Genomic DNA, 26,528 nt, shown 5'->3' on the forward strand with positions numbered 1-26,528 from the left:
ATTCTTCTACTCTATTGAGCACTCGTAGGGCCTCAACTGGAGTACTGTGTCCAATTCTGAGCATCATGTTTTGAGAAAGATGTGGATAAATTGCCAGAAGTCCAGCAGAGAGCAGCAAAATTGGTTAAAGGTGTAGAAAACTTGACCTACAAGGAAAGATTGAAAAAATTGTGTTAAATATTTTCAAAGTTCAGTACAAGCACTAGTTATAATCTTTCCAACTCCATCTCTTCTGTGAGATGGAGATAATAATTACCGGTAAATATTAATAATATACCCATTTCACAGAAGAGGAAATTTGTTCATAGAGAAGACATACAATTTGCCCATGGCACACAGTAAGGGCTTGGCTACACTTACGAGTTACAGCGCAATAAAGGAACCCCAGGTACGCTAGCTCACTACCCATCCACACTGGCAAGGCACGTAGAGTGCTCCAACTCCACGGCTACAGCACTGCTGGTACTCCACCTCGGCAAGAGGAATAATGTTTGCTGTGCCTTGGCTACAATGCACAGGCGTCAGTGTGAACGAGGTGTTGTGTTACTGCTCTCTGACTGGGCTCCGGAAGCATCCCATAATCCCCTTAAGTCAAGTGGCCACTCTTGTCATTGTTTTGAGCTCCTGTAGGAATGCAGAAATGCCCTTTCAAAGCTCCGTTTCTGAAAGCCGGCATGCAAGCCATTACTGTGGAATGCTGTGTGAGAGAGAGAGAGGCAGGGGGGAGGGGGAAGTCTGCTGCTGTCTGAACTTACAAGACAGCATGCTGACATGCTCTCGGCCTCCCAAAAACCCACTCTCTTTCCCTCCATATACACACAACACACTCTCTGTCACACTCCACTCCCGCCCCATTTGAAAAGCACGTTGCAGCCACTTGCATGCTGGGATAGCTGCCCATAATGCACCACTCCCAATGCTGCTGCAAGTACCACAAATGTGGCCACACCAGTGTGCTTGAAGCTGTCAGTGTGGACAGATTGCAGCGTTTTCCCTACTGCGCTCTACGAAGGCTGGTTTAACTCAAAGCGCTCTACATCTGCACGTGTAGCCATGCCCTTAGTCAGGGCTAGAAATCTGGAATTCTTCTCTCACAACTCCACACTGTGTCCAGTAGCTAATATAGTCTCTTTTTCATCATACAAAAGGTGTGCTACAAATTTCCTGGAAATGCTTTAGGGAAAATGGCAGAAATAGATTTAAAATGGTGTTAATCTTGTGGCATGCTTGAAAGCAGATTCTATTGTTTGTCCTCGCTTCTGTAAAAGTCACAGTTGTAGTTGCTCAACCAGTGGGATTTTTTTCCCCTCTGTGTCCCTGTCATATTTCTTTTCATTTTTATGCAACAGTTTTTATGGAAATCAGTGATAGTTCAACTGAAGTGGAACTAAGATTTACTGTTTTTACATTCCATATCCCAAAAGGACTCTTTAGTGAAAACTAAAATAAATCAAACCATGGGCAATTCTGTTCAGAATTTTGCAGTACTTGCACATATCAAATATTTTATTTTTAGTGCACTTTAGTTTATATTAATAGGCAGAATGATCTGCAAACACAAAGGCCATTTTACATCTCTGCTTCAACCATTTATTTGAAGACAGGTATAAAGGTGTAGAAAACTTGAACCACAAACCTTTTAGCCACTGATTTCAATACTGTATTTTAGAGTTTATTTTTGTATTTTAGAACAGATTTAAATTTTAGAGTGAGCTGCAAACAAAAAATGTTGACTTGCATTCCATCCTTAGCTTGAAACCAAGTTTATCTGTAGTTTGCAAGTAACTGAATATAATACAGAATAGTCCAAGGTGGAGAGGATTAACTAGAGAGAATTCTGTTGCTGTTAACTGTGACGAATCCATTATTTGGGTAAATTAGACCTGTTATCCCAATTATATGGAAAGAACCAATAATGTGTACAATCGGTTACTTGCTACTCCCACCTTCTCCCCCTGGAGAAATTTAACCCTTAAATGTTATTGATGATTTTGTAATAGAATTAATATATATGGCACCTTTACACAGCTCCAGAAGTGAAAAGGGGCTTTGAAGTGGCATAAATTACATTTACATCCACTTTAAAGCCCCTTTATGCTGCCCCAGTAGTGCACAGGGGTTGGGAGAAAGTGTCTAAACATAAATGATAAACAGGCTCAAGTAGGTTTATCATTGATGAGGAATATGCATAATTTAAAATGTACTGCATCAAATATCTGGAGTGGGATTTTTTTTTTGTTCTAATAAAAATATAGTGATACACAGCCGTGTGAAATATAAGGAAAATGATGTAATATGAGTGGCTGAATATCAATGCAGCATGTGTTATTATAGACAAAATTTGCAACAGGGTATGTCTTCACTGCAGTGTAAGCACAGGGTTAGTAAAACTCAAGTTAGCAGACCCTGCATTTGTTAACTTAGGGCTTCAGGATCTACACTCATTTGTAACCCTAGGTTAGGAATTGCTGAACCCTGGGTCTCAGCCTGGGGCTCCAACATTGCATTATGCGGGCCTGAGTCCAACCACTCATATTCCAGGCTTCCTAGTGCTCTCCCAAAATGTGGCTGGTCTAGCCCTTTGTTCATGGCACGGTGTGGAAAAACTTGACTGTCCAGAGGACAAAAAGTCAGACTGTGGGATACTTTTGGCAGATTTCCAAAGCATGAGTGCAATGGGGCTGCGTCTACATTGCAAAGTAACAGGGCTTGAACCCTAGGCTTCGGCTTGAGTCAGATGCAGATCCTCCACGGGATCCTGGGACCAAGCCCTGGGTTAGTGTGATTTGTGTGTAGACAGAAGTTAGGCTTGAGCCTGATTTTGAACCCTGGGTTTACACTGCAGGGTAGGCATACCCATAGCCTCATTTTAACATTCAATCGTGTATGCTCTTATGGAAATTTTAATGTCATTTTTTTCTTATTTAGTTGCTCATGAAAGAAGAGCAAGGTTTTTTCCATTTATTTGGCTCTTTCTCTTTTTTTATTTGGACATATCTAACATAACTTATTAGGAATACTAGATTATAATGATTCGGAAATAAAAAAATGTGATCCACTCTGTAAAAATAGCTAGTGGCACATGATTACAAATACACAAGAATCACTTTTGATGAGTAAAGAGGGATCACATGTTCCATCTAAAAGCAATTCTTTACCATAGTGGAAGAAGAATAATATTGACCGTTTATAATTTCTTATTACTAGGCATGAATATTCCTTTCAAGAGACCAACTCAATAAAAATTTGCTCCAGTGACCTGATACTATAAGCATCTTGCATGAACATCAGTTAGGCATTTTGCATTCAGACCCTATATAATAATTTATTATTGAGGAGTTAATACATAACATTAAAAACAACTAATGTTTCATTTACCAGGCATTATATATATATAGGTATAGAATAGCCACTCAGAAAGCTCCAGTTGTATGAGTTCTAAAGCAGTTTTGTCAACTTGACGCATCTTTTGCATTATTGCAGAATAATTCATTAAACAGTGAAAGTTTTACAATAGTAAATAGCCCTTTTTTTTTAAATAGCAAGTACTTTGGGTGGTTTTGTGCTTAGAATATATACCTATCTCATAGAACTGGAAGGGACCTGGAAAGGTTGTTGAGTCCCTCCTCCCTGGCTTCACTAGCAGGACCAAATACTGATTTTGCTCGAGATTCCTAAAGGGCTGAACTTACAACTCTGGGTTTAGGAGACTAATGCTCAAACTGCTGAGCTATCCCTCCCCCAAATACTACATATTACTTCATATCCAAGTACTATATAGTCTATTAATAATGCTAACACATTGCACCACTAAGGAGACATTCTATATGTTCTGATACCATTTAACAAAGTTGAGGTGAAAAGCGTAGACCAGGGATTCTCAAACTATTGTACTGGTGACCCCTTTCACACAGCAAGCCTCTGAGTTTGACCCCCCCCCCCAAATTAAAAACTATATATATATATATATATAAACACCATTATAAATGCTGGTGGCAAAGTGGGGTTTGGGGTGGAGGCTGACAGCTCACCACTCCCATGTAATAACCTCACGACCCCTTGAGGGGTCCCGACCCCCAGCTTGAGAACCCCTGGTGTAGACTAACAACCAATGAGGTCCATGCCCTGAGTGCTGACAAGACACATGACAGTTAGTGAATGAGCAGAGGCAGTAGTGCTGCTCCCTAGGAGCCCCCTATCGAAAAAGTAAAGTAGACACAAATGTGATAAAAGAAAACCTTGACACCAGCTGCTCTCTCTAGCACTGTCTCCTCAGTTAGCCTGCGGCCCTTTTCCCGCTGCTTCATCTTCTGGTTTTAGGGGACTCACTCGCTAGCTTAACTATTAACGGAGAGCGGAGTCGACAGAGAGTTTGCTGGGCTCCTGCCTTCACCCCGCACGGAGCGGTCAGCGCGGACTCCCAGCTGCGACCCGGGCGCTCAGCGGGCGAGCTGCACATGACATGGCTTTGGCTCCGACCGGCACCAGCAGTCCCGGCGGCAGGGCTCGCTGACGGCTAGTTCCCGGGCTCGGCTGGACGCCGCCGCTCGCTCTCCCCTGAGCCAGCCGCAGAGGGCAGAGAGGCGCTGGGTCTAGCGCCAAACCCGGGAGCGCGGTCGCCTGCTGCCTGGCGGGGCCGGCCGCTCCCTGTGCGCGCGCCGAGCCCGGAGCCGGCGGAAAGGGGCCGCCTGCCCTCTCCCCGCTGCCGAGGCTCCGGCGGCACTTGCCGCCCGGCTGCGCAAGCCGCCAAGACGCCTCGCTTCTTGTACCGCGCCAAAAGCAGGATGGGCCGGCAGGGGCCGCGCGCGGGGCGCAGCGTGCAGAGGTCCCCGAGCCGGAGCAGCCTCTCCGCCTCCTTCGAGGCGCTCGCCGTCTACTTCCCCTGCATGAGCTCCCTGGAGGAGGAGGAGGACGATGGCGGTGAGGAGCCGGGCGCAGGGGAGGCGGGCGGGCGGTTTAGCCAACTCCCAGGAGCTGTACGGGGGACTCGCCGGCCCCGGCGCGGGATGCCCTGAACCCCGGGGTGACAGCGAGAGCCGGGGGGTCCCCGGGGCAGGCGTGAGCTCAGGCAGCCCCCGGGTCCCGGGAGCTCCGGGTGGGGAGCGCGGTGCCATGCCCCGTGCTGGCTGGGGAGCACTGGGCCGAGGGTGGGGGTTGGCCCTGTCACCCGCAAGCAGAGCAAGCGGGGAGAAGTGTCACTTCGCTGTTTAAAGCGGTGGTTGGGTTCTTCTGAGGCACTAACGTGCAAAACCAGCTCAGTGCTTAACTGCCGAGCTTCCTTTTCCCCCATTCAGATGAGAATAGTGCGAGGACCTCGACGGTAGATTGTTTCCCGTTTTTAAATTGCTTCCTGTTTACATTTTGAACGCCCCCAAGCATATATATATAATTGAATATGTTATGTGTTATTACAAATAATAATGCGCTCGGAATTCTCTGTGTTAATGACACGCTACTTTGTAAATCAGAACTGAGCTGTAATTTAGAAGAAGCTTTTTACGTTGTCAATGAAACTGTTAAGAGTAATTTTGACATGAGATCATTTGCTAAGTATTGTTTATACAGGAAAGCGTTCCTGAGTTTTTCGGCTTTATTTTCTGTAGTAAATTGTCTGGAGAGCAGTAAATACAGTCTTCTAAGACTGTTGGCAATATTGAGCTTGCCACCAGTTCTTACTCTGAAGTTAACACACCAGTTCCAAAACAGTTCCAGTCCGTTTTGAATAATTAAATACTGTCCCTGTTTAACACTTCTTTAGTCATTCATTCCATGGATGGAGGCAGAAGATCTAGTTTTAGAGCCAGATTCTGTAAATCCTGGCTCATATAAATAATCTCCGTTCATGAAAGTAGCCCCAGTCAATTCAGTAGAGCTGTTAACATAAATATGATTTACTTATGTGAGTTACAGGATCAGACCCTTAACGTGAAAAATATTGGAAATATATATTTCCAAATAACAGTAGTAAATTAATTCAACTCAGATTTGACTGTAGTTAAAATAGATAATTATAATGGAAAATTAGGAAAACTGAGCTACCTAATTAACACAGAACCTAAAAAACAAAATTGTATCTTTTTATCATTTCCCGTTTGGAGTGTATGCATAGAAAATGTATGTACTTACGCATAATACCGAATTCTTGCTAGGCTACAAATGATTTTTCTTGAGCTCATGTTCTGAAAATTGACTTCAGAAAAAAATAAATGGGCATTTTCATAATTTTACAGGTAGAACTATTTTAAATTTAATTGCCATTTATCACAAGGAATTTAAGATTTATGTCTTCAGAAATAGTAATTAAAATATGCTCCAAAAATTTCTTGTTAAAAACAATTTAATTACCATCAATTATGCTGAATGTATTTAGATTTTCTTTTAAAAGAACATCTCTGTACATTTCAGAACAGTTATTCTTCCATTTTCTAGCATGAATTACAATTATTATATGTATCCTGTCTCATCAACATGGTATTGGTGCACCTAGTTATCTTATTTTGGCCTACTTACTTTGTTTCTCTAGGTAAATAATTAGTATTCAGTAGATGCCTTTGTGTGTTAAAAACTGATGATTGATATTTTAATGAAATTTCAACCACCTTAAAGTACTTTTCCAGTGAATGGATAGTAAGTCAGTAGAGGAACAACTAGAATATCTAATTAAAAATTAATTGGCATATATACAATCCTTCCTTTACTTACTTTGCAATATCAGTTTGTATATTTTTCCATCCTGGTTGTTTTTGACTCTCTATCAGAACAAAAAAAAAGATGTATGTACACTTTTTAGTGTTTTGTTAACCTCTAATAACTGACCGTATTCAGAGTTCAACCATATATGACAATGATTCTCATGTAATTTAAATGAAAACATTGAAATATGTTTCCCACAGAATTTGGGTTTCTTCTGCCTGATATTTTGGATACACATGAGGTTATAAAGGGAATGAAAAAGCATGGAAGTCAAATTCATCTCTCAAACACACTCAGTGAATCTGTGAAAATAAACATAAAATGTATTTGATGGGCTCCAAGTAGCCTCTGCACACAGATCAGGATCTGCCATATTCTGAAACATTTTATATCATTACTTTCATGTGTTGTCAGATCCGACAAGGAGGTATGGTTTGATCCAAAGTGAGCGGTATACACAAACAACCTCTCCCCTCCATGATCTTTGTATGCAGTCATCTGAAAAGGCAGATCCCAAACTCATTTCATGAGTAAACTGTTCCAGCCCTGAAGTGGAATAACTGCTGCATGTGGTGCGTAGGCAAAAGATAGATGTCTCACCATATGAGCTTTTACAAAAATTTTCAGCTAAATCAGATATACTGGTACAAATGGAAAATCTGTCTTTCAGGACATTTGTATGGATTTGTGAAACTGACTGGAGGACCTTTTGTCCATAAACCATTGAACTGAATACACATATATGTATTTTTACATCTAGAAAGATACAATGTGGATAATAATCTTCATTTTAGAAGTGATCAAAGTGTAAGTCAATCAAACATTAATAAGAGTTAAACTACTATTTTAATACCATGTTTGAGAGAACATAGCCCAATGGAAATTGATTATAGAAAGATTTAGGTCCTGACTCCTCACTACATCCAAGTTATGCTCAAATATAGTGGACAAGGATGGACATAGGGAGCTCCCTGATTCAGAATCACTTGACCCTCAGCGCAAGTTAGGTCCTGCCCATAGGCAGAGAATTTATGACAGTGGACATTTGGGTGTAACAAAACTTGCTCTACTTTACCACATCCCCCTCTGCCCCCAGCCTGTCTGCAAGAATGCCCCCAGGGGGTGGCAGTTGGGCACAGAAGGCGGTAGAGGTAAGTCAGAATTCCCCTGCACAGGAAGAATTCTCCACTGGCAATCTTCAGCCACTTTAAGACTACTTTGCACCACTTAGCAGACTGGAAAAGCTAGCCCTTAGTCAATGTATGTTGTAAATTGTATTGCTGAGATATAATGATTGTAACAATCATGAATAAGAGATAAGAAATTGAGCAACTTTTCCAGTATACAGAGTGCTTTATGTTTCTTAGTTGCCTCTATGTTGAAGAATCTGTGTGAACATGGAAGTTTCAGCCAGTTGTTTATTCTGAATAACATTTTATTTCATTATTATGTTTATCGATGGTACGTATAGTAAAAAACATTAAGAAGCTAATTCTCGATTAGACAGCTAGGAAGAAGTGTATGGTAGACACACACACATCAGTAGACATCCATATGGTCTTAGAGCAAAGCCTGAGTCACATATAGATGCTATGAAAGGAATTTTTTTTAGCATTACTGTCCCACATTAACTGAAAGTTAAAGTTTAGCCCCTACTGAAAGAAGTATTTGATATTTGGAACAAAATGAAATCACGTTTAGCATGGGGAAGGGTTTGGTTGACAATCTCCACCTGTCTAATCCAGCCACTTTTGAATATGAAATCCTGGCCCCATTGAAATGAATGGGAATTTTGACACTGACTTCATAGAACTCAGGAATTCACCCTGTGACTTGAGTTTGTGATTTTTTTGATGGCCACACTGCCACAGTGTGAGATTATTCCATGATGTAAAAATGGTGAGTTTGAGTTTTCTAAGCTTTTTCTGGGCTCTGGCAGAAGGAAGGCCTGATTTTCACTACCACAAGTAGCTACATACCACAGTGTGGCCCCAGCCTGATTTCCACTGCAGTGTGTAACTTCACATATCTTACATGCCAACATTGCCGCCATCAGTTTAGACAAGGCCTAAGTCAGGCACTGATGGTGTGTGTGCTTCCATATCATAGAAGTGTTACCTGACCTAGATAGAAAGCCAGCCCTTACCAACAACTGAAACATTTTCTAAATACCACTGAGATACACACAATGTTTGGGTAGGATTTGATCCTTCCCCATATAGGGACATGTTCATTGATATACTCCAGCTACTTTTTGCCATTTCATTAACCCAGACCTGGTCTACACCTAACGCTTAGGTTGATCTAATTATGTTGCTTAGGGTTGTGAACTAGTTAAGCCAACCTAAGCCCTGGTAGAGACATTGCTAGCTCAAAGGAAAAATTCATTCGTGGGGTGGATTAACTACAGTGACAGAAAAACATCTTCCACCACTGTAGCATGTCTATGCTATTGCGCTCCATCAGAACAGCTGCAGCACCATAAATGTGCTGTAGTAATGTCTGTAGTGTAGTCAAGCCCCCACTTTAACTGGCTGATCAGACCAGGTTTTGATTGTCAAAATGTGGCGTAGGAACTGGAGTGCACCAGTGAATCTAGCCTGGTTAAGAGAAACACATTCCAACATAGTAAAAAGAGATTATTCTGATTAGGGGCTGCTCCCCATTTTCCCCCCAGAAGCCCTCCCCATGCCTTCTCATCCTACACTCCTTTGGACTGGCGACCTCCTCCTCTTGCAACCTTTCTCAGAGGACCCAGGCATCTCCCTGCTTCCTCCCTCCCCCCCATGCCAGACCCTCCCCGTTGGAGTATAAGGGATTCAGCCTGGGCTTTGTTTTTTTCATAAAAACACCCCACCCACTCCCTTGCACTTGTTCATGAAAACACCCGACCCAGCCCCTTCCACTCTGAACTGCCAGCTTTTTGCAGTTTGGCTTTTTCCATGAAAACACCTTTACTTCCTCTTCTTAATGGTATTGTGATATTGGTATATGATGTTAAACAGCAGCTTGGCAAAGCTGCCTAGAAGATACACTGAATCAGCAAAGCTCTCAGTTGCCCTGGACTTAGCCCCTCCATGGTCAGCGTCACCTGCTTTTACAGCTGTTCTGTAAGCTGGAGGTGATTTCAGGCAGCTTGTACATCTGTCCTCACCCCCAACTGCAGTCAGATACCGTGGCGATCAGTGTGACATAGATGTCTAGATCTTCTTTAAAAAAATGCTGAAACAGCTTGAGCAAAATTAAAAATGTGACTGAAACATAGCTTGCATATTCTGGGACCCAAGTCTATCAGGAAAACCAAGGGAGAAAATTAGAAAAGATCTGCTGGCAGGCTGACATTTATTAGACCTATTAGAGTCAGAGCCTAACGCAACCTGAATATTTGACTGAAGTGACTGGATGGAGCTTTAAAACTATTCCTCTTTTGACTTCGTTGGGTGTTTCCCATATAGTCAGAATACTAAAACCCAATGGCACCATTGCTTCAGCTGGAGTTACAAATGTGTATCTGGAACTGTTTGAAAACATCTGCAGTCCCCACTATATTGTGAAACTTGCACTATATCTAGGAAAGTGTTTGGGACTAAACCTTGACAGCAGGGGTCTGTTTAAATAATGTTCTTTGTGCTGGCTGGAGTTGTATAGATATTCATCTGTTATATCTCACCTGCAAAAATAGGCTTTAGGACTGTGTCTAATTTGTATAATGTCAGTAATGTCATCCAACTGTTTGGCAAGATTTCTCTCATTAAGCCCTAACAGAGGGTGGTGAGTTATTTAAACACTCTCTACATTGCTCAAAAATGTTACACAGATCCTGCTGATAATGTGTATAATGGTCCTTTGCAACTTTAACAATAAACAGAAGTTGGGTAGAGATTGGTTTTACTATGATTATTGTATATTTCAAATGTATACTTTTCTAATATATGTAAGAGTAATAAAACTGCAATAAAACCAATTTTTAAAAAGGCAGGATTTCTCCTAAATATGTACAACATTTACAGTTTACAGAAGTGTATTCTACCCAGGACACTACAGAATTTCTGTTAACATTAATGAGCTAATGAAGAGAGTATACCGCCTAAAATTATATGAATGCATTTTACAGCATAACCCAGAAATGCAATGATCTTAGTCTATGTTAAAACTACTATTTCTGAAGATGATCAGCTTTTGACCTCTCTAACTAGCAAAATTAAAGTCTAGGAGTTGAATGGTTTGATGATGGGGATATATATCTACTTCTCTAATCCTCATATAGACTATATAAAATAAGAGTTTTAGTCAACAAAATTACTTGCTCTATTTTTTTTAGGGATTTTAATAGTTTGGGGTGGGCTTGATTCACCACTTCTTTGTACTTTGTGTAGTCTGTGCATACACAGTACAAGGTGGATGTAAAATGGTACCATTCTAATATGGCAGCATTTTATACTCACTCTGCACAGGTGTAGATGACTATGCAAAGTACAAGGCAGTTGTGAATAAGGCCCATGATGCATGAGGTTTGAGAACATTACTCTGACTCTGGACGATAGCCAGGGAGAGTTGCTGTGAGGAGTTGTGCTGTCTGTTCATATCCTATTATCAGGAATTGTACATTTGTAAAGAAAAGTAGATTAGGATAATTTAATAAGCTTACATTTGCCATCTACTTATTTTTCTGTGCTAACAGAAATAACCAACTTCTTGGGTTCCAGTGCATGGACCCCACTCAGTGCTGTAACAATATCAATAATGTTAGCCGTAGGTAAGTTAAAGTATTCAGGAGTTAGTTAAAGACAAAAGATCAGAAGTTGTGATTGTATTTAGTGTGTTTAGTATATTCCCAAATCAGCAGCTGTACTGGAATTTACTTTGCAGAGTGATGAATTGAGGTTTACTCCTTGTAGCTTTGGGCAAAAATTTCAGAAAGTGTTCCATCAGAAGTATTGTGGGCCTAGCCTTGTTTCATTTTGGTCAAATAAGCAACTAAAGATTTAGCACAGATTATTTTTTTTTTTGTATTAGTAGTACATATTTATGCCTTAACGTCAAATACTTTTTCTGTACAACTATAAAACTTCATTCTTGGTTTATTCGCTGTTCCACTTAGATTTTCTTAGATAAATGATGATCACGTGAAATATGAATTGCAACTATTATGGGTTTTATATTTGTTGTATCTTACAATAAGTCACTTAACAACATTAACAGTTTAATGGTGAAAATAGTAAGGTTTGAATTATCAAAGTAACAAGGGGCAAGAGAGAGCGATATATTCTCCTTATGGGTACACAGACACAACTGTCACTAATGCAAATACAAGTGAGTACAGAGAGGAAAAGAGAAAAGGAAGTTGCTCAGAAATACCCAGAAAAAATAAAGGTGTGGTGTTGTGCAGTTAAGAAGACAGTCTCTTTTGAGACCGTAAGACAACTCTAAATTGACTTCTATTGAGCGCTTACCAATGATTCCTCATACAACTTTCTTTCAACCCCAATCAAGGACGGGGGATGATGAGGGTGTTTAAAGTTATTCCAGATTAGGAACCTATACACACACATAAAGGTTTAGGTTAGTTTTGGACTGGTAACTTCCATGCAACAGCAATGTTCCTTCTTCCACTCAGCCATCACTCTGGCCTCTCATCTGAACTGAGTCACTTGTTTCAGATAAAATGGATAGGGGAAAAGAAGAATATTTTAAAAAGAGAAACCACAATAGCCACACTCAGAACAGCTGGTGCAAAAGGTGCACATGTGCTGAGCCTTGATCAGCTGTTGCTCTGATGATTCTTTTGCCTCTTCCATAATTTCGCAGTAAATCAAGTTGCAACATATCTGTTCATTCTTAATGTAAGTTTTGTTGAAGAGTCAAGGCAAATAGATTTAGAATTGTCACTCTTTCTTACATGATTAATAACAGTTAATGACAAGACCAAAAGACCATTCTGAAGGTGTATTATAGTGACTTTGTAGAATCACGCACAGTGGAAGTGTTCTATTGTGTTTGCATAGAGAGTATAACAACACTGATTTGGGAATGATCAGTACTTGAATATAAACTGAGCAAAAACTAACCCTGAATGGGGAAAAGAACATTTTTTTTAAAGAGTGTAATATTGCATGTCTCTTAATGTGAAGAGTATGGGGTTTCCGATATTGTGAACCTTTTATGTGACCTCCACTGTAATGCAGTGTACAATAGATAAATGCCTGTTTGGTCATGTAGCTGTGTAAGAATATTCTTTTGTTCCTGTCATAGTAACTGGATTTTAGATCAATTCTGGACCAATGTTGGAAGTTGGCTGTCAACTTCCATTAGTTTAATCTAAATAATAAAACCAGTAGACACTTGGAACAGTACAAGCAGATATAAATGAAATTGTCACCCTTTGCCGTTCATTTTTCAGATCTAATACAAAGCTCTTAGTTCTTGTATTTATGTTTATTGATATTGAAGGATGTAATTAGTTTTGAAGTAGCAAAAACTGATTTTGCTTTATTGGATGCTAAATTCATATGAGTGGCCAAATTTTGCAGCAAAGTTAATTGTCCTATTATTCATCATATCACTGTAGTGATTAAAAGTAAAAGCCTTGGGCAGTATACAGGCTGAAGTCAGCTATTTATCCATAGGACAGGGCCAAGCAACTGGAATTCAAGCTTCCCTACACTCTTCGCTGGAATTTAAGATACTATAGCACCTCAGACATGACTTGGAATAACCACCTCTAGTTATTAAAGAGGGAAGTTCAGTCTCTATGCCGCTTCAGTACTTAGCTTTTTTATCAAGGCTATCAACAAGTGTGGCACCTGGAGAATAGATCACAATCCCTAATGTCAAATCACTACACCCAAATTCTACTTTATTCATTTTTTCTTCTTTATGTGTCTGTCTCAGTATCTAAAATTAAAATAGAACGTATGTAAGCACTGATGTCTACATTTAGGTATAGAGATAGAATTTCCATATTATTGTGCATAAAACTAAGCACAAGCTGAATTTCTTCTGCAATACATAGATAAAGCTAACTAACTAAAAATAACAAGAAAGGAAAAGGAAAGATCTGAAATAGAGATCATATTTTGTTGTTCACCTTCTTCACTAATAGATAGCTATAACTTCATTTAGCAAAATGACCAAATGCTTTTCAACCTGAATCAGACCATTTCTGAAATAGTATAGGTTTTAGTTTAATAGTGACATTTCACCACAATCGCTGGAGAAGAGTGCATTTATCAAAGGACAAAATATTTGTAAGTACACTCAATTGTGTATGTAATAAATCTAATTACCTTTGTGAGTTGAATATATTTCAAGGGTTTTTATATTCTCGTTCTCTCAATGCTGTCATAAAAAAACAGCAACTCGTAGAACCAATGTATTTAAAAAGATATACAATATCACAGTCTGCTGATTGTTGTGTCAAAGCGTCTGTTGCTCAAATATATGTGCACAGTATTTTTAATATATATTTGTATACTCCTACTTTGGCATCCTTCTATAATGTGTATTGTCTACATTATTGCCCTCTAAGTAAATCTGTTTATTATAGTGAGATACCACTAAGTGTTTTGGTCTGTTTTTACAGAAGCTGGTGGTAAAAAGCTGCGGAGCACTGTCCAGAGAAGCACAGAGACTGGGCTGGCTGTGGAAATGAGAAACTGGATGACACGTCAGGCCAGTCGGGAATCTACAGATGGCAGCATGAACAGCTACAGTTCTGAGGGAAAGTGAGTAAGATTGACTGGTTATGATGTTCTTGTTTTACGTTTCTCCACTAAACTAGACCTATAAAAAAACAGGAGCTGAATCCTAAAGTCCATACTCAGGGCAGACTCCCATTTAAATCAGTTTGCTTGTGGGAAGTTTTCCGAGTAAAAACAATGTCTAAAATAGCAGAGTTCTGTGGCACCTTATAGACTAACAGATGTATTGGAGCTTGAGCTTTTGTGGGTGAATACCCACTTCGTCGGATGCATGTCTAAAATGTTCTTCTATGATCTGTTTATGGAGGGATCTCCTACCGCCTGTGTGTCTGTTGTTAGTGTCACTTTGCAGCACCATCACTAAGACCTGCAGACAGTTCTCAATCGGTATAGGATCTGAGTGTACAGATTAGGAGGAATACAGATGGGTGTACTAAGTGCATCGTACCTCTTGTAACCTGGTGGAGAATCTGCCATCAGGAGTCTTTCTATTCTGTGAAACCTACTTCAGGCAGAGGACCTCTAGCACTTCTTCCATGATCCACACATTCTATAATCTGAACCTACTTCTTTTTCCAAATACCCCCGCCTATACTGACACAACCTGTTAGAAAGTCATCAGGGTGACCTTTTGTGTGTTTTTGCGTGGGCAAGAGTAAAGATTTGGCCCTATGTTTTTAATTTCCTACGCTTTGCTTTTTCAAGAGGGCCCAAATTAAATAATTCTTTAAATAAAATCTGCACAAATAGTTTACACAAATGTCTTACAAAGTATGGTTTATATGAATGTGGTATACTCTATCAAGCAATATACTCTGTAGAGCTTGTTGTATCAAAGTACATAATTTTTATATGGTTAGAACTGTGAAAATAATTTGTAATGAATGAATAATTTGACCTGTTTTTCCTCTTTTTTCTGTTCATAAATTATCCACAGAAAGATTATGTCAAAAGTATGAGTTATTAACTAGATAATTTCTGTGACTAATTTTTGGTCTGTAGTTGTTTACGGGCAAATTTTAGTATATGAAATTTGAGTTCTTTTGTTTAATTATATAAACCTTATGGTGCATTTCTCTTCTCTGATTAGATAAGAAGAGTTTTCAGGTGCAAATACATGTGCATGTGATTCTGAAAATTGTTTCCATGAATATTTGCATGCTCAATTAAAGTTCACTATTTCACCAAACATTTCTGACATTGCTTGCATTCATTTGCTTGAGTATTTGTAGAAAGCAAACAGAGTCAAAGTAAGTTCATTTAAAAATGTAAACAAATATTTGCCAAAAACTTTACTTCAATGCGACTGCTCGCATGCTTCAGGTTAAATATGTGCTTAAGTACCTTGTGGAATCCACGCAGGTTAAATATGTGCTTAAGTACCTTGTGGAATCCATATTAATACCGCAGGAATTAACAATATCTTTGATGTAACAAAAAAGGAGTAGATGGAGAAATGTCATAATGGAGGAAAGAACATAAGAATTAGATCATCCTAATCAACTGTGTACTGGAGCCTGAGTTGCCATTGGTTGAGGTTGTTAAAAAGAGCTTACAAACTGGTAATTTAAACTGTTCTGTTTCCTTTAGTCTGATCTTCCCAGGTGTGCGGTTGGCCTCTGACAGCCAGTTCAGTGATTTTCTAGATGGACTTGGCCCTGCTCAGCTAGTAGGACGCCAAACGCTGGCGACACCATCTATGGGTAAGAATTCATGTCTTGCAGTTTCAGCATAATCTTTGTGATCTAGTAATTAAAGAACAGTAATAGGGATCAAGATAGCTGAGTTTTAGTTCTGGCCATGCCATGGTCTTGTTGTGTGATCTTGAACAAGTCACCAAGGGCCAAATTTTCAAAAGTGTCTTCTACCTGTTGTGACCTCATCTTCAGATGAAATTGGTTATTGTTTTCAATGCTCAACAGCTCTGAAATCAGGACCTAGGTGACTAAAGTTACTTACTGAAATATTCAGACACTCAAAACTAGAGGTTCGGTTTTGAAAATGCAGTCCTTAATCTCCCTGTACCTAAGTTTCCCATCTCTAAAATGGGGATATTATTACTTACCCACTGATATGAGCAGCTGGAGATTGTCAAGTGAAAAGTGCTATTTAAATGCAAACATTTGTAGTTATTGATCTCATAATCTTTAAATGTACAAACATCTTTCAATGCATATTTTTTTAAACTAGAAGCATGATGCAAATAGTTTGCAACAGCTTTACAAATGTATTTTAATGGCTCTTTTAGTGACTCTTAGTTCACCGAAGTGTATGTAAAGCGGAAAGGAAACTTAATTAGGATTACGGGAGAGAAACCAAGATGAGAATATTATCTGTAGTGGGTTTTGTACTGTACAGGACCTCAAATAGCAGTGGGAAAAAATCTTTACAAAGTATCTATTATAGTTAATTCCTTATTGACTTTGTTGGTGTTATGTGAAAGAAAGAGGATGTCATACATTAATTCCATAACATGTCACTAGTTTATATATGATTGGATGTCCTTGAATTGCAATGTCTCAACATTTTCCTCTCCCAGGTGATATCCAGATAGGAATGATGGACAAAAAAGGACAGTTGGAGGTAGAAATAATACGAGCCCGTGGCCTTGTTGTAAAACCAGGTTCAAAGACACTGCCAGGTAAGAAAAGAAGAACATATTTATGTGAATAGGAATACCTTGCTAACACACTAAGTTTTGTCTGCAGAAAAATTTCTGAGGCTTCACTGTTCAAGCTGAGTGAGATCTATTAACAAATAGCTAATAGCAGTGGGTTATAGCATTTGTTGTACATTGCAAAATAAAAATGTACTGACCTGTACACCTACATAAAAAGATTTCATTTCAGCCCCAACGTCCGGAGAAAATGTTAACAGCGAATGTCTTTGTTGGTGCTGTGCTCTGGGCTCGCATTAAAGGACTACAGTTATTTTAATAATAGCAAATGCCTCCTTGGCTATAGGGAAGGGAAAGGAAGCATGTGTTGAAGATGTGACATAAGTAATTTAAGGGAGAGGAGGAAGTTAACAAAATGCTTGGATCAGATACATAACTTAGAAAGCGGACAGATACCTGATGTTTATTTTTTTCTCTTTTTACAATATATTATCCTACTATGTTAGTGTACAGTGTTGAATGAAGGGGACACTCCAGTGACATGTTTAGCAAGTTCTTCTGTCAAAATGGAAATCAGTTTAGAATCTTTCTCTCCACAACTTTTTGTCTTGCAGATTATTTGAAAGCATAAACTACTTGAGGCTTGACCCAAAGCCCATTGAAGTCTGTGTCCTTTATTTACTTAATGGGCTTTGGATCAGTTTTGTGGCACATACTGTTCATTGAAGAAACGTTAAATTTTTTTCAGTTAAAAAACTGAATTGATTCATAAAGTAGACAGTACCAAAAGAGAGATAAATATAGAGAAGCTTTATAATCTGATAGACATGAATATGTTACATAAGGATAAAGGCTCATAGTTATTGAATACTGTATTCGAGCACTTGTTTAATTAAGGTATTAATCTACTAAATGACAGGACTCAGCAAAAGGTGATAGAACATTGCAGCTAGCTTGCAAAATCTGGATTAGCCTTTCACTTACTCTTCTTCATTTCTTCCCCTCTAAGCACCATATGTAAAGGTGTATCTATTAGAAAATGGAGCCTGCATAGCCAAAAAGAAAACAAAGGTAGCAAGAAAAACGCTTGAACCTCTTTATCAGCAACTTTTGTCATTTGAAGACAGCCCCCAAGGAAAAGTTTTACAGGTGATTTACATCAATATTCTTATCTGTCTGAAAATGTGACACTTGTACAATTCTCACTGAATGAGCCCAAGACTTCCTTCCACACCTCGTTCTACGAGTCCTGTTATTTCAAAGCCTTGCTCAGCAGATGGCTACCATAGCAATGACTTATGCTCTATTGATTATTAGCCAGTAAGAGGTGCTGCATGAACACTGATCAGGACACACAGAGAAATGAGAACTGGCACAGGGATGGATTTAATTGTAAGGCCACAATTTTATTAAACTTTAATACCAAGATGGGGTATTATCTGCCCCATCTCCCTGTACTCGGCCTTCACTTGGGTCCAGTGTGTGGTTTACAAGGCTCCTATGATATTCCTTAACACAGGGTAGACTTTCCACTGCTTACCCCTATGTTTCAGCTCACTTTGCTGAATCATCTCACCCTCCCCTCTTGTAAGAGGACAGAAGGCACCAAAAAGGGACCTCGGTCTGCAAAGTCTTCAGGTCTCCCCTTTTCCCATAGGTCTGAGATTCACCAATGAAATCCCAGTTCTCTGATTTCTGGTCATTGGCCCTTTTGGCCTTTTATCTGCACTGTACAGTGGTTGCAAGTTGTGATGAACTAAACATTCATACAAATTTCTAACTCCTGTTCCTGTGTAACCTGACTGTGTCTCCATGATGCTACAACGAAAGTGAAAAAAACCTAATAAGCCTCAGCCAGTTTGACACAGACAGGGAAAAAAATCCTTCCTGACCTCTAAAACAGTTCCATGGCACCTAGAAACACAGTTCCTATATTATATAACTACTAGGAGGGCAAGAAGCTCAAGAAACCCTGGACCCTTGTTGAGATTAATGATTGTGGGGAGCAAGGAACCAGTCTACTCCCATGTCCTTCTGGCTGGGCAGTAGGTGGTGGAGTGCTCAGGGAGAGAAGGGGTCTAGCTCTCGGTATATTCCTCCTTCCATTCCAAAGCTGTCCAGCACTTTGTGGATTCAGCCACCCATTAAACTGTGTGGGTGGCATTAGTACAAGCATATTTTGGATGTATTTGGATGATAAATGGGCTCCATTTCACACTGGGTCTCAATCTTTTAGTTCTTATTTAACATGATTAAATAAATAGGTTTACAGCCCAGAGGACTTCTATGGCTGCACCAGTATAGCAGAACCAGGGCTAGACCATGCCAAAATCCAACAGACCATCTTTCCTTAGGGTTGTTGTTTGTGAATAGGTAACTGGTTACATCTGAAGAATTGGTTGCATCAGATCACAGCTTTTATATTTGTTGCTGAAACTTCCCTATCTTTTGTTTCCTTTACCAACAGATAATTGTTTGGGGAGACTATGGACGTATGGATCACAAATCTTTTATGGGAGTGGCACAGATACTTTTAGATGAACTGGACTTGTCAAATATGGTGATTGGATGGTTCAAACTTTTCCCCCCTTCCTCCTTAGTAGATCCAACTTTGGCTCCTCTGACTAGAAGAGCTTCCCAGTCATCTCTTGAAAGTTCAACAGGACCTTCTTATGCTCGCTCATAGCAGCTGTGAAACTGTTGTCATAGCAACCAGCGTTACAAAAAAAAATTACAGGTCGCAAACCCTGGTAACACTGCATGCTTAATGTTGTGTCTTCTGAGCCTGTTTCTAGGGCTACCAAGCGATCCTGTGTTCTCAGAGGAAGTTGCACACATTGTGCACTAAGGAAGGCCCTCAGGTGAAAGAGTGGAGCTGTAAAGAACTAACAGGTTTGGAGTTCAGTGACACTTAAATTTTGGTCCAATCTGAAGCCATGGATTAAACTAAAAGAATCAATGTGTTTCATGCAACAAAAGTCCTTTTCAATGGCATATCTATTTTGTTGCTCCCTTTTAATTGCCCCTGCCCCAAGCCTGGTTATGCCACAGAAATGGAGCTACACCCCTCCCCTATGAAGCCATGTTACAAGTCAGTGGAATAGCAGGCATCAGAAGAACAACAGAAGAATGTAAGACCATTGAAAAAGAAAAGTCAGCTGTCATATGGAACAAAGACCAGAGAAAACTCTTCGTACTAGAATGCTTTAAAGGTTATAGTGGCAGGCTTCCATAATTCCAGCTATCGCTACAGTGAAACCCCAGATATGATGGACTCTCTGAAAAATAAAATTCTTTGGATATACTGTATTGAATAAAATTAAAGAAACTTTTTTGCATGGACACAGATTTAGCTGAACACTTAAATTATTTTCTTGGGGCTGCAACTTGCAAAAAAAAGAATAAATCAGCCATTTTCAACAATTTATATTATTTTTAAAAGTAAATTTCACTAGTGCATGGTTTTAAAGGGGAGAGAATGCAACAGGTTGATACAAAGACACCATGTTTATCATTCTTTAAACCAATTATGATCTGTGTTTTTGCAGACATATATTAAAAATAAAAGATGATAATTTCTAGCTAATATTTAAAATTCTGTTTATGTGACAAGAAATAAGTGTAATATATTACATTTATTTAAATGTAAAAGGTACAAGCTTTGTAAAGTTCAACATTATGTGCAAATTGTACACTTCTTCCTCCTTTCTCTCTTCTGAATCTTCCTTTGGCTCTTTTTCCCCCTCTTGTTTTCCAGGATGATCCATTATATCCTAAAACTGCTGCCTTTTGACTTATTACTTTCTAATGCCCCATATTTGGTTCAGGGTTGCAGATTGTTTTGCATATCTGAATTCTTGGTCAAAAATATTGTTTAAGAGCTTAATTTTTTCAAGCATGTTGAAAAGGATTTTGCAACATGGCTTGGGAGTTCATTAAAGTAATTCAGCATGTATTTGATAAAGAAGATATTTGAACTTTTTGCAATTAATTGTACAATGCATGATAATATTTTCATTTTTTTCTCACCTGCAAATTGAATTCTACAGCAAAATACTGGAATCGTGTGGCCATTGTAATATGTCTTCAATAAATTTGTTTTCAGCACCAGCATCATTCATTCAAGGCTTGAACTATAATTTCTTGAAGGTTTTGGAAAGAGAGAAAAAATGAACCAAATGTTTGATTTTTAGGAACTAAATTTCAACAGTTTCATTTGCACTGAGCCAAACAAATTGCTACATATTTGGAGTCATGATAACCAAGAAAGATTATTAATTCTTCATAACTCTTCTGCTGTAAAGTTCAGTTTTTCATGGTCTATATTTGTGATGGCAACAATGTAATTAGTGAACATCAGTCTGCCATAAAAATGTCAAACTTTGATTTGTAGCTGCCTTAAAGAAAGTAGAACATGTAGCATCGAACAGTTATTTGACACCATCATCACAAGCCTAAACGCAAAGTCAACAGATTATAAAATATCTGTCTCCATGTAGTAGGCATTTACTACCATTGGGTGGGGCTGCAAGTCTAGATTGCGCATTCACTTCTCATATTTAAAGGGAAGGTAACTGGCTAACATTTAATGATAAACTTTCTCTTTTTTTCTTGCTCTTTATAGGCCTTTAATACATAATTATTGTTTAATGGTGAAAACTTGCAATAATTTTAGAAATATACATTGCATTTAACTTTAAATTAAGGCCATGCACACAGAATTATTCTGATTTTGTTTGAAAATCTATTAATGGTGCCCATCAGAAAACTGTCCATGTACTTTTAGTAACAACAGTATCACTTTATGTGCTTTTTCCTTTATGTGGTGCAATATGATACACATCAAGACTTTGTCTTATCATTCTGAGATTATATGATGGATTAATGTTAAGTTAATGAACAGACCGGTAAAACTATGCTTATTGAAATAATTTAGACACCTGTGTACCAGCAACAAATAAATGCTAAAGACATACAGTCTACGATATCCCCCAGAATTAAAAAAAGTACAAAACTGTTTTCCTAATACTATCAGATACAGTCACACATTCTTTTATGCATATGCCTCTATAAATTATTTCTAATTTTGAAAAGGAAGATATGACCATATGGAAGGATTGTATATACTTGCATTATGCAGTATTTATTTTAAAATTTAATGTAATTTTTTTTAATTGTCACACATCTGCAACTCTACTTATGATTTAGTCATGTAAATAGCACTATTCCAGTGATCACTGCTGTCTTGTACATAGTACGTTTTAAAAGTTAAAGGGAATTACAGTTGGGGGAAAAAGGGCAGATTAGGCCTGTAATGAACACCAACTAATGTAAATCAAATTCATTCTGGTGATGGCATTTAACACTTTAAATAAAACATTTTCTTTACAGAATTGGTACGTGATGCTTTGTTTCTTTCCTAAGTGGAATGACACACCATTCCTTAAAAGAAGTTGTGATCTTCATAGAGCATCACACAGGAAAACAAAAGAATAATGTAGCTTTTAGTTTCAGAACAACAATGATGTAAATGAAATACTATTCTTAATACTGCAGCAATACGGCAGCACTCTCATTGCCAGAAATAGAGGTTTTCTTCAGTTATTGTACTGTAATATTACACTGTCAAGAATTAAACTTCTAAGAACAACGTTCTGCTCCACCCCAAAATGCAGGAGAAAACCAGCCCAGTTTTGCAGCATGGGATAAGGCAGCACAGGTCAACCTGGCACAAGCCCTCCCCCTCACCCCCCGTGCCACATCACAGGTTCTGGGGGCATGGCTACACTTGCAGATGTAGAGCACTGTGAGTTAAACCAGCCTGTGGAGAACACAGTAGGGAAAGCGCTGCCGAGTATCCACACTGTCAGATTCAAGCACACTGGTGTGGCCACATTAGCAGCTCTTGCAACACCACAGAGAGCAGTGCATTGTGGTAGCTATCCCAGCATGCATGTGGCTGCAATGTGTTTTTCAAATGGGGCAGGAGAGTGGAGTGTGACAGGGAATGTGTTGTGTGTATGTGGGGGAAGAGAGAGTGGGTTTTTGGGGGGCTGAGCAGGGGCAGCTCCAGGCACCAGCACAGCAAGTGCGGGCCTGGGGCAGCAAGCCACTGGGCAGGGGCGGCAGTCAGGCTGCCTTCAGCGGCATGCCTGCGGGAGGTCTTCCAGTCCCACGGTTCTGGCGGCAATTCGGCAGCACGGGACCGGCAGACCTCCCACAGGCATGCTGCCGAATGTGCATTACCAGCAGACCTTCGCAGCATGCCACCTGACTGCCGTGCTTGATGTGACAAAATACGTAGAGCCGCCCCTGGCTGAGAACATGTCAGCATGCTGTCTTGTAAGTTTAGAGAGCAGCAGACCCCCTCCACCTTGCTTTCATATACACTCACAGTAGCAACATTCCACACTAATGGTTGCTCTGTCCCAGAGCAGATAAGCATGCCGGGTGTCAGAAATGGAGCTTTGAAAGGGAATATCCGCATTCCTACAGCCAAGTTCAAAGCAATGACAAGAGTGACCATTTCACTTAAGGGAATTATGGGACATTTCTGGAGGCCGATCAAAGCGCAGTAATGCAACACCTCATTCACACTGACGCTGGGGCGTTTCAGCCAAGGCACAGGAAGTGTTATGTTTCTCGTGGGGGTGTTACCTGGAGCACTCCAGCTGCAGAGTCCAGGCACTCTAAGTGCCTTGCCAGTGTGGATGGGTCATAAGTTAGGGTGCCTGGGGCTGCTTTAATGCACTCTAACTTGCAAATGTAGCCCAACCCTGAGTGGCAGTGTGCAGCAGTTTGAGAACTGGGAGGAGAGTGTTGTGAGTGTTTCTTTAGCTATGTAGAGCTATTGGCCAAACTCCTCTGAAAAGGGGAAGCATAGAGCTGAGCTGGACAGTAGTGCAGCCCTGAGCCTGCAGAAGCAACAATGGAGCAGCGCTGAGTGTAGTATGGCTGAGGGAGAGGATGTCGCTTCTTGGATCCCTTTACAGAACCACAGTACAAAGGCTGTTTGTTCAGGCTTTGGCCAAAATTTTTGCTCTAACAACTTCTGTAGTGTATCTGCTACTTTTCACTAATGAATGACTAAAGGGAGGTATTTTAGATTCAATATAGCAGTAAAGCATCCATCCAGCTTTCAGGTCATGAATGCCTAGCAAAGATTGTGTAGTAGGAACTGAATGATGTTGCACTTTACTGGGCACTACACTATGTAGCTATAAATACTAATGAAATTTTATGAATTTACACATTAGTTTCCAGGCTACATCTCTTGACGTGTGAGCACTACATTCAGAATATATGTTGTTATGCCGGAGGGTGTTGGATCCTGCCAGCAAGTGTGCATGATTTATGAGCAATCACAGACCTTGCTGAAGCTGAGGCATGTGCTTGCCACCCTTCATTCTGGCTAAATGGAAAAAAAGCAATTAAGCTCCTTTATTAAGTAAGATGGCTGAAATAATAGAAGCCCAGATCAGAGGCTACATGGAAGGCCTGAACAAGGACTAACTCACACATAAGAGGGGTTTCCCTGGGAATTGATTGCAATGCAGCGGGTTAAGGCATTCCTTGGATCGCAGCTGTGTGTGTCTGTATCAGAAGCAGAATGCTAGGAGAAAGCAAGATAAACACTGGTGAACATGGTCCGGAGAGGAAGCCAGGAATGAGCTGCTTTTGGGCAGAGTGCTGGTGGGACAGTCAGGCTTGGATTTGTGAGCAAATAAACTGCCTCCTGTTGTTTGTGCCTGTGTTTTCAGGAAAGCAGGAACTTATATGCATTCTTTTTAAATAAGCAGGACTGCACCATGGAACCACCTGACTGGCTTCAATTTCGCCACCTAACAGAAACAATTGCCCTGAATATTGACTAACCACTCAGACCAAAAGAGGGAACAACATGGAGCCGCTTGTCTATATGCTACATGGTTACAGGATTTGATTTTTTGGGGGGGGTGTCTATTGGCTTGCTCTTTTCCTCAGTGGCTTTTCCCCTTCCCCTCCTCCATTTTACCATTAATTTCAAACAAAACAAAACCATATATCACCATCCTAATCCTAATAATCTAGCCAAGGGGTTGGCGTGCGACGCTCTCTTACAAAACCTGGGCCACTTGCCATGTGCTCTGCATAGTTAGGTTGTATCAGGAGTGGCGCCAGAGTTTCTGGCGCCCTAGGCAGAATTCAGGGGGCGGCATTTTGTGCTCTCTCCACAGGTTGCGTGGGAGCTTCCAATTCCACTCCCATCACACTGTTGAAGAAGGACCCTCTGCCGAAATGCCGCTGGTGACAGTGGCAGTCATTGAGCTGTTCAATTGCCTGCCGCTGTTTTCCACGGCACATCGTCAGAAGGTCCTTCTTCGGCGGCGCAACAGGAGCAGAAATGGCTGCTCCCGCTTGCCCCGTGGGGAGGGCACAAAATGCCACCCCCCGAATCCTGGCGCCCTAGGCGACCGCCTAGGGTCGCCTAATGGAAGCGCAGCCCCGGGTTGTGTGCAAAGCACTTTGCAGATGGACAGTGCAGTGTAAATGCTATGTCACATTAGCTATTCTATTACAAATATGTGTACTACAGGTTTTCAAAGAATTTAAAAATTAAATCAGCGAAGCGCACTTGAAATGCATTCTTATAACAATCAGGACAATTAAGTAGCATGAAAATGATAAAGAATTGTACATCCCCCTCTGGACTAATGGACCCCTACCATCGTCACCAAAGCAGTCACAGAGTTGTTCATAATTGTATACTTTAAGTTAAAATTCATTTTATAGAAGATAAATCATGTAACAGTGAACAAGAATGAAGTTTAAATTGGCATAAAAGTAAGGAAAGCTTTAGATTTCCTAGTTTCCTTGGGAATTTCTGCAAATTCAGTTAACCAAATAACTAGATATCAAGCACACAAAACAATCTCAGCACGCTCATCCAATTGTGACCATCTTCCATGACCTTTCCTTAGTGAGGGTTTATAAACAGGCCTTCTTTAGGGGGAGATGGCTAAGGAAGGAAGGAAGACGGTGCATATATTTTGCCATGCAAGAGATATCCCACATTTAGTAACTATTAATAGAGTAGCAAAGAGTCCTGTGGCACCTTATAGACTAACAAACGTTTTGGAGCATGAGCTTTTATGGGTGAATACCCACTTCGTCGGATGCATGTAGATGAAGTGAGTATTCACCCATGAAATCTCATGCTCCAATACGTCTGTTAGTTTGCAAGGTGCCACAGGATTCTTTGCTGCTTTTACAGATCCAGACTAACACGGCTACCCCTCTGATACTATTAATAGAGTGAAGGAGCCATGATCCTGCCAGAAATTGCCTACATAGTTTAAACATCCTTCAGCTGAAGAAGCCCTATCTGAACTGCCTGCATCATTATTAACTTTGGAATCAACCAACTAGTAACTGATTGACTGAGGGGATAAGGGCTGGAGGCAATGATACCATTGGGAATCATTGAACCACTACCCGTCTTCCTGAGTCCAGCCACACACAAGTAAAGCATGATAAAG

The 26,528-nt window shown here is 40.0% G+C and overlaps 1 protein-coding gene across 24 annotated transcripts in view; it reads left to right on the forward strand.

Moving 5' to 3' along the window:
- RIMS2 (regulating synaptic membrane exocytosis 2) overlaps positions 1–22,355 on the forward strand; it is an 848,125-nt gene extending 825,770 nt beyond the window's left edge. For 23 of the 24 annotated variants that reach the window (XM_075063174.1, XM_075063172.1, XM_075063173.1 and 20 more), the window contains 5 exons: positions 14,276–14,417; positions 15,984–16,096; positions 16,933–17,034; positions 18,020–18,159; positions 19,478–22,355. In XM_075063174.1, coding sequence (XP_074919275.1) covers positions 14,276–14,417; positions 15,984–16,096; positions 16,933–17,034; positions 18,020–18,159; positions 19,478–19,696 — 716 coding nt within the window. In that variant the 3' untranslated portion in view covers positions 19,697–22,355. Of the gene's footprint in view, positions 1–4,780; positions 4,921–14,275; positions 14,418–15,983; positions 16,097–16,932; positions 17,035–18,019; positions 18,160–19,477 lie in introns of those variants that run through there. The other variant, XM_075063171.1, reaches the window with a different exon arrangement.
- Positions 22,356–26,528: the final 4,173 nt, after the last annotated feature.

This window comes from Chelonoidis abingdonii, chromosome 2 (assembly GCF_003597395.2).
Source record: "Chelonoidis abingdonii isolate Lonesome George chromosome 2, CheloAbing_2.0, whole genome shotgun sequence".
Taxonomy (NCBI): domain Eukaryota; kingdom Metazoa; phylum Chordata; order Testudines; family Testudinidae; genus Chelonoidis; species Chelonoidis abingdonii.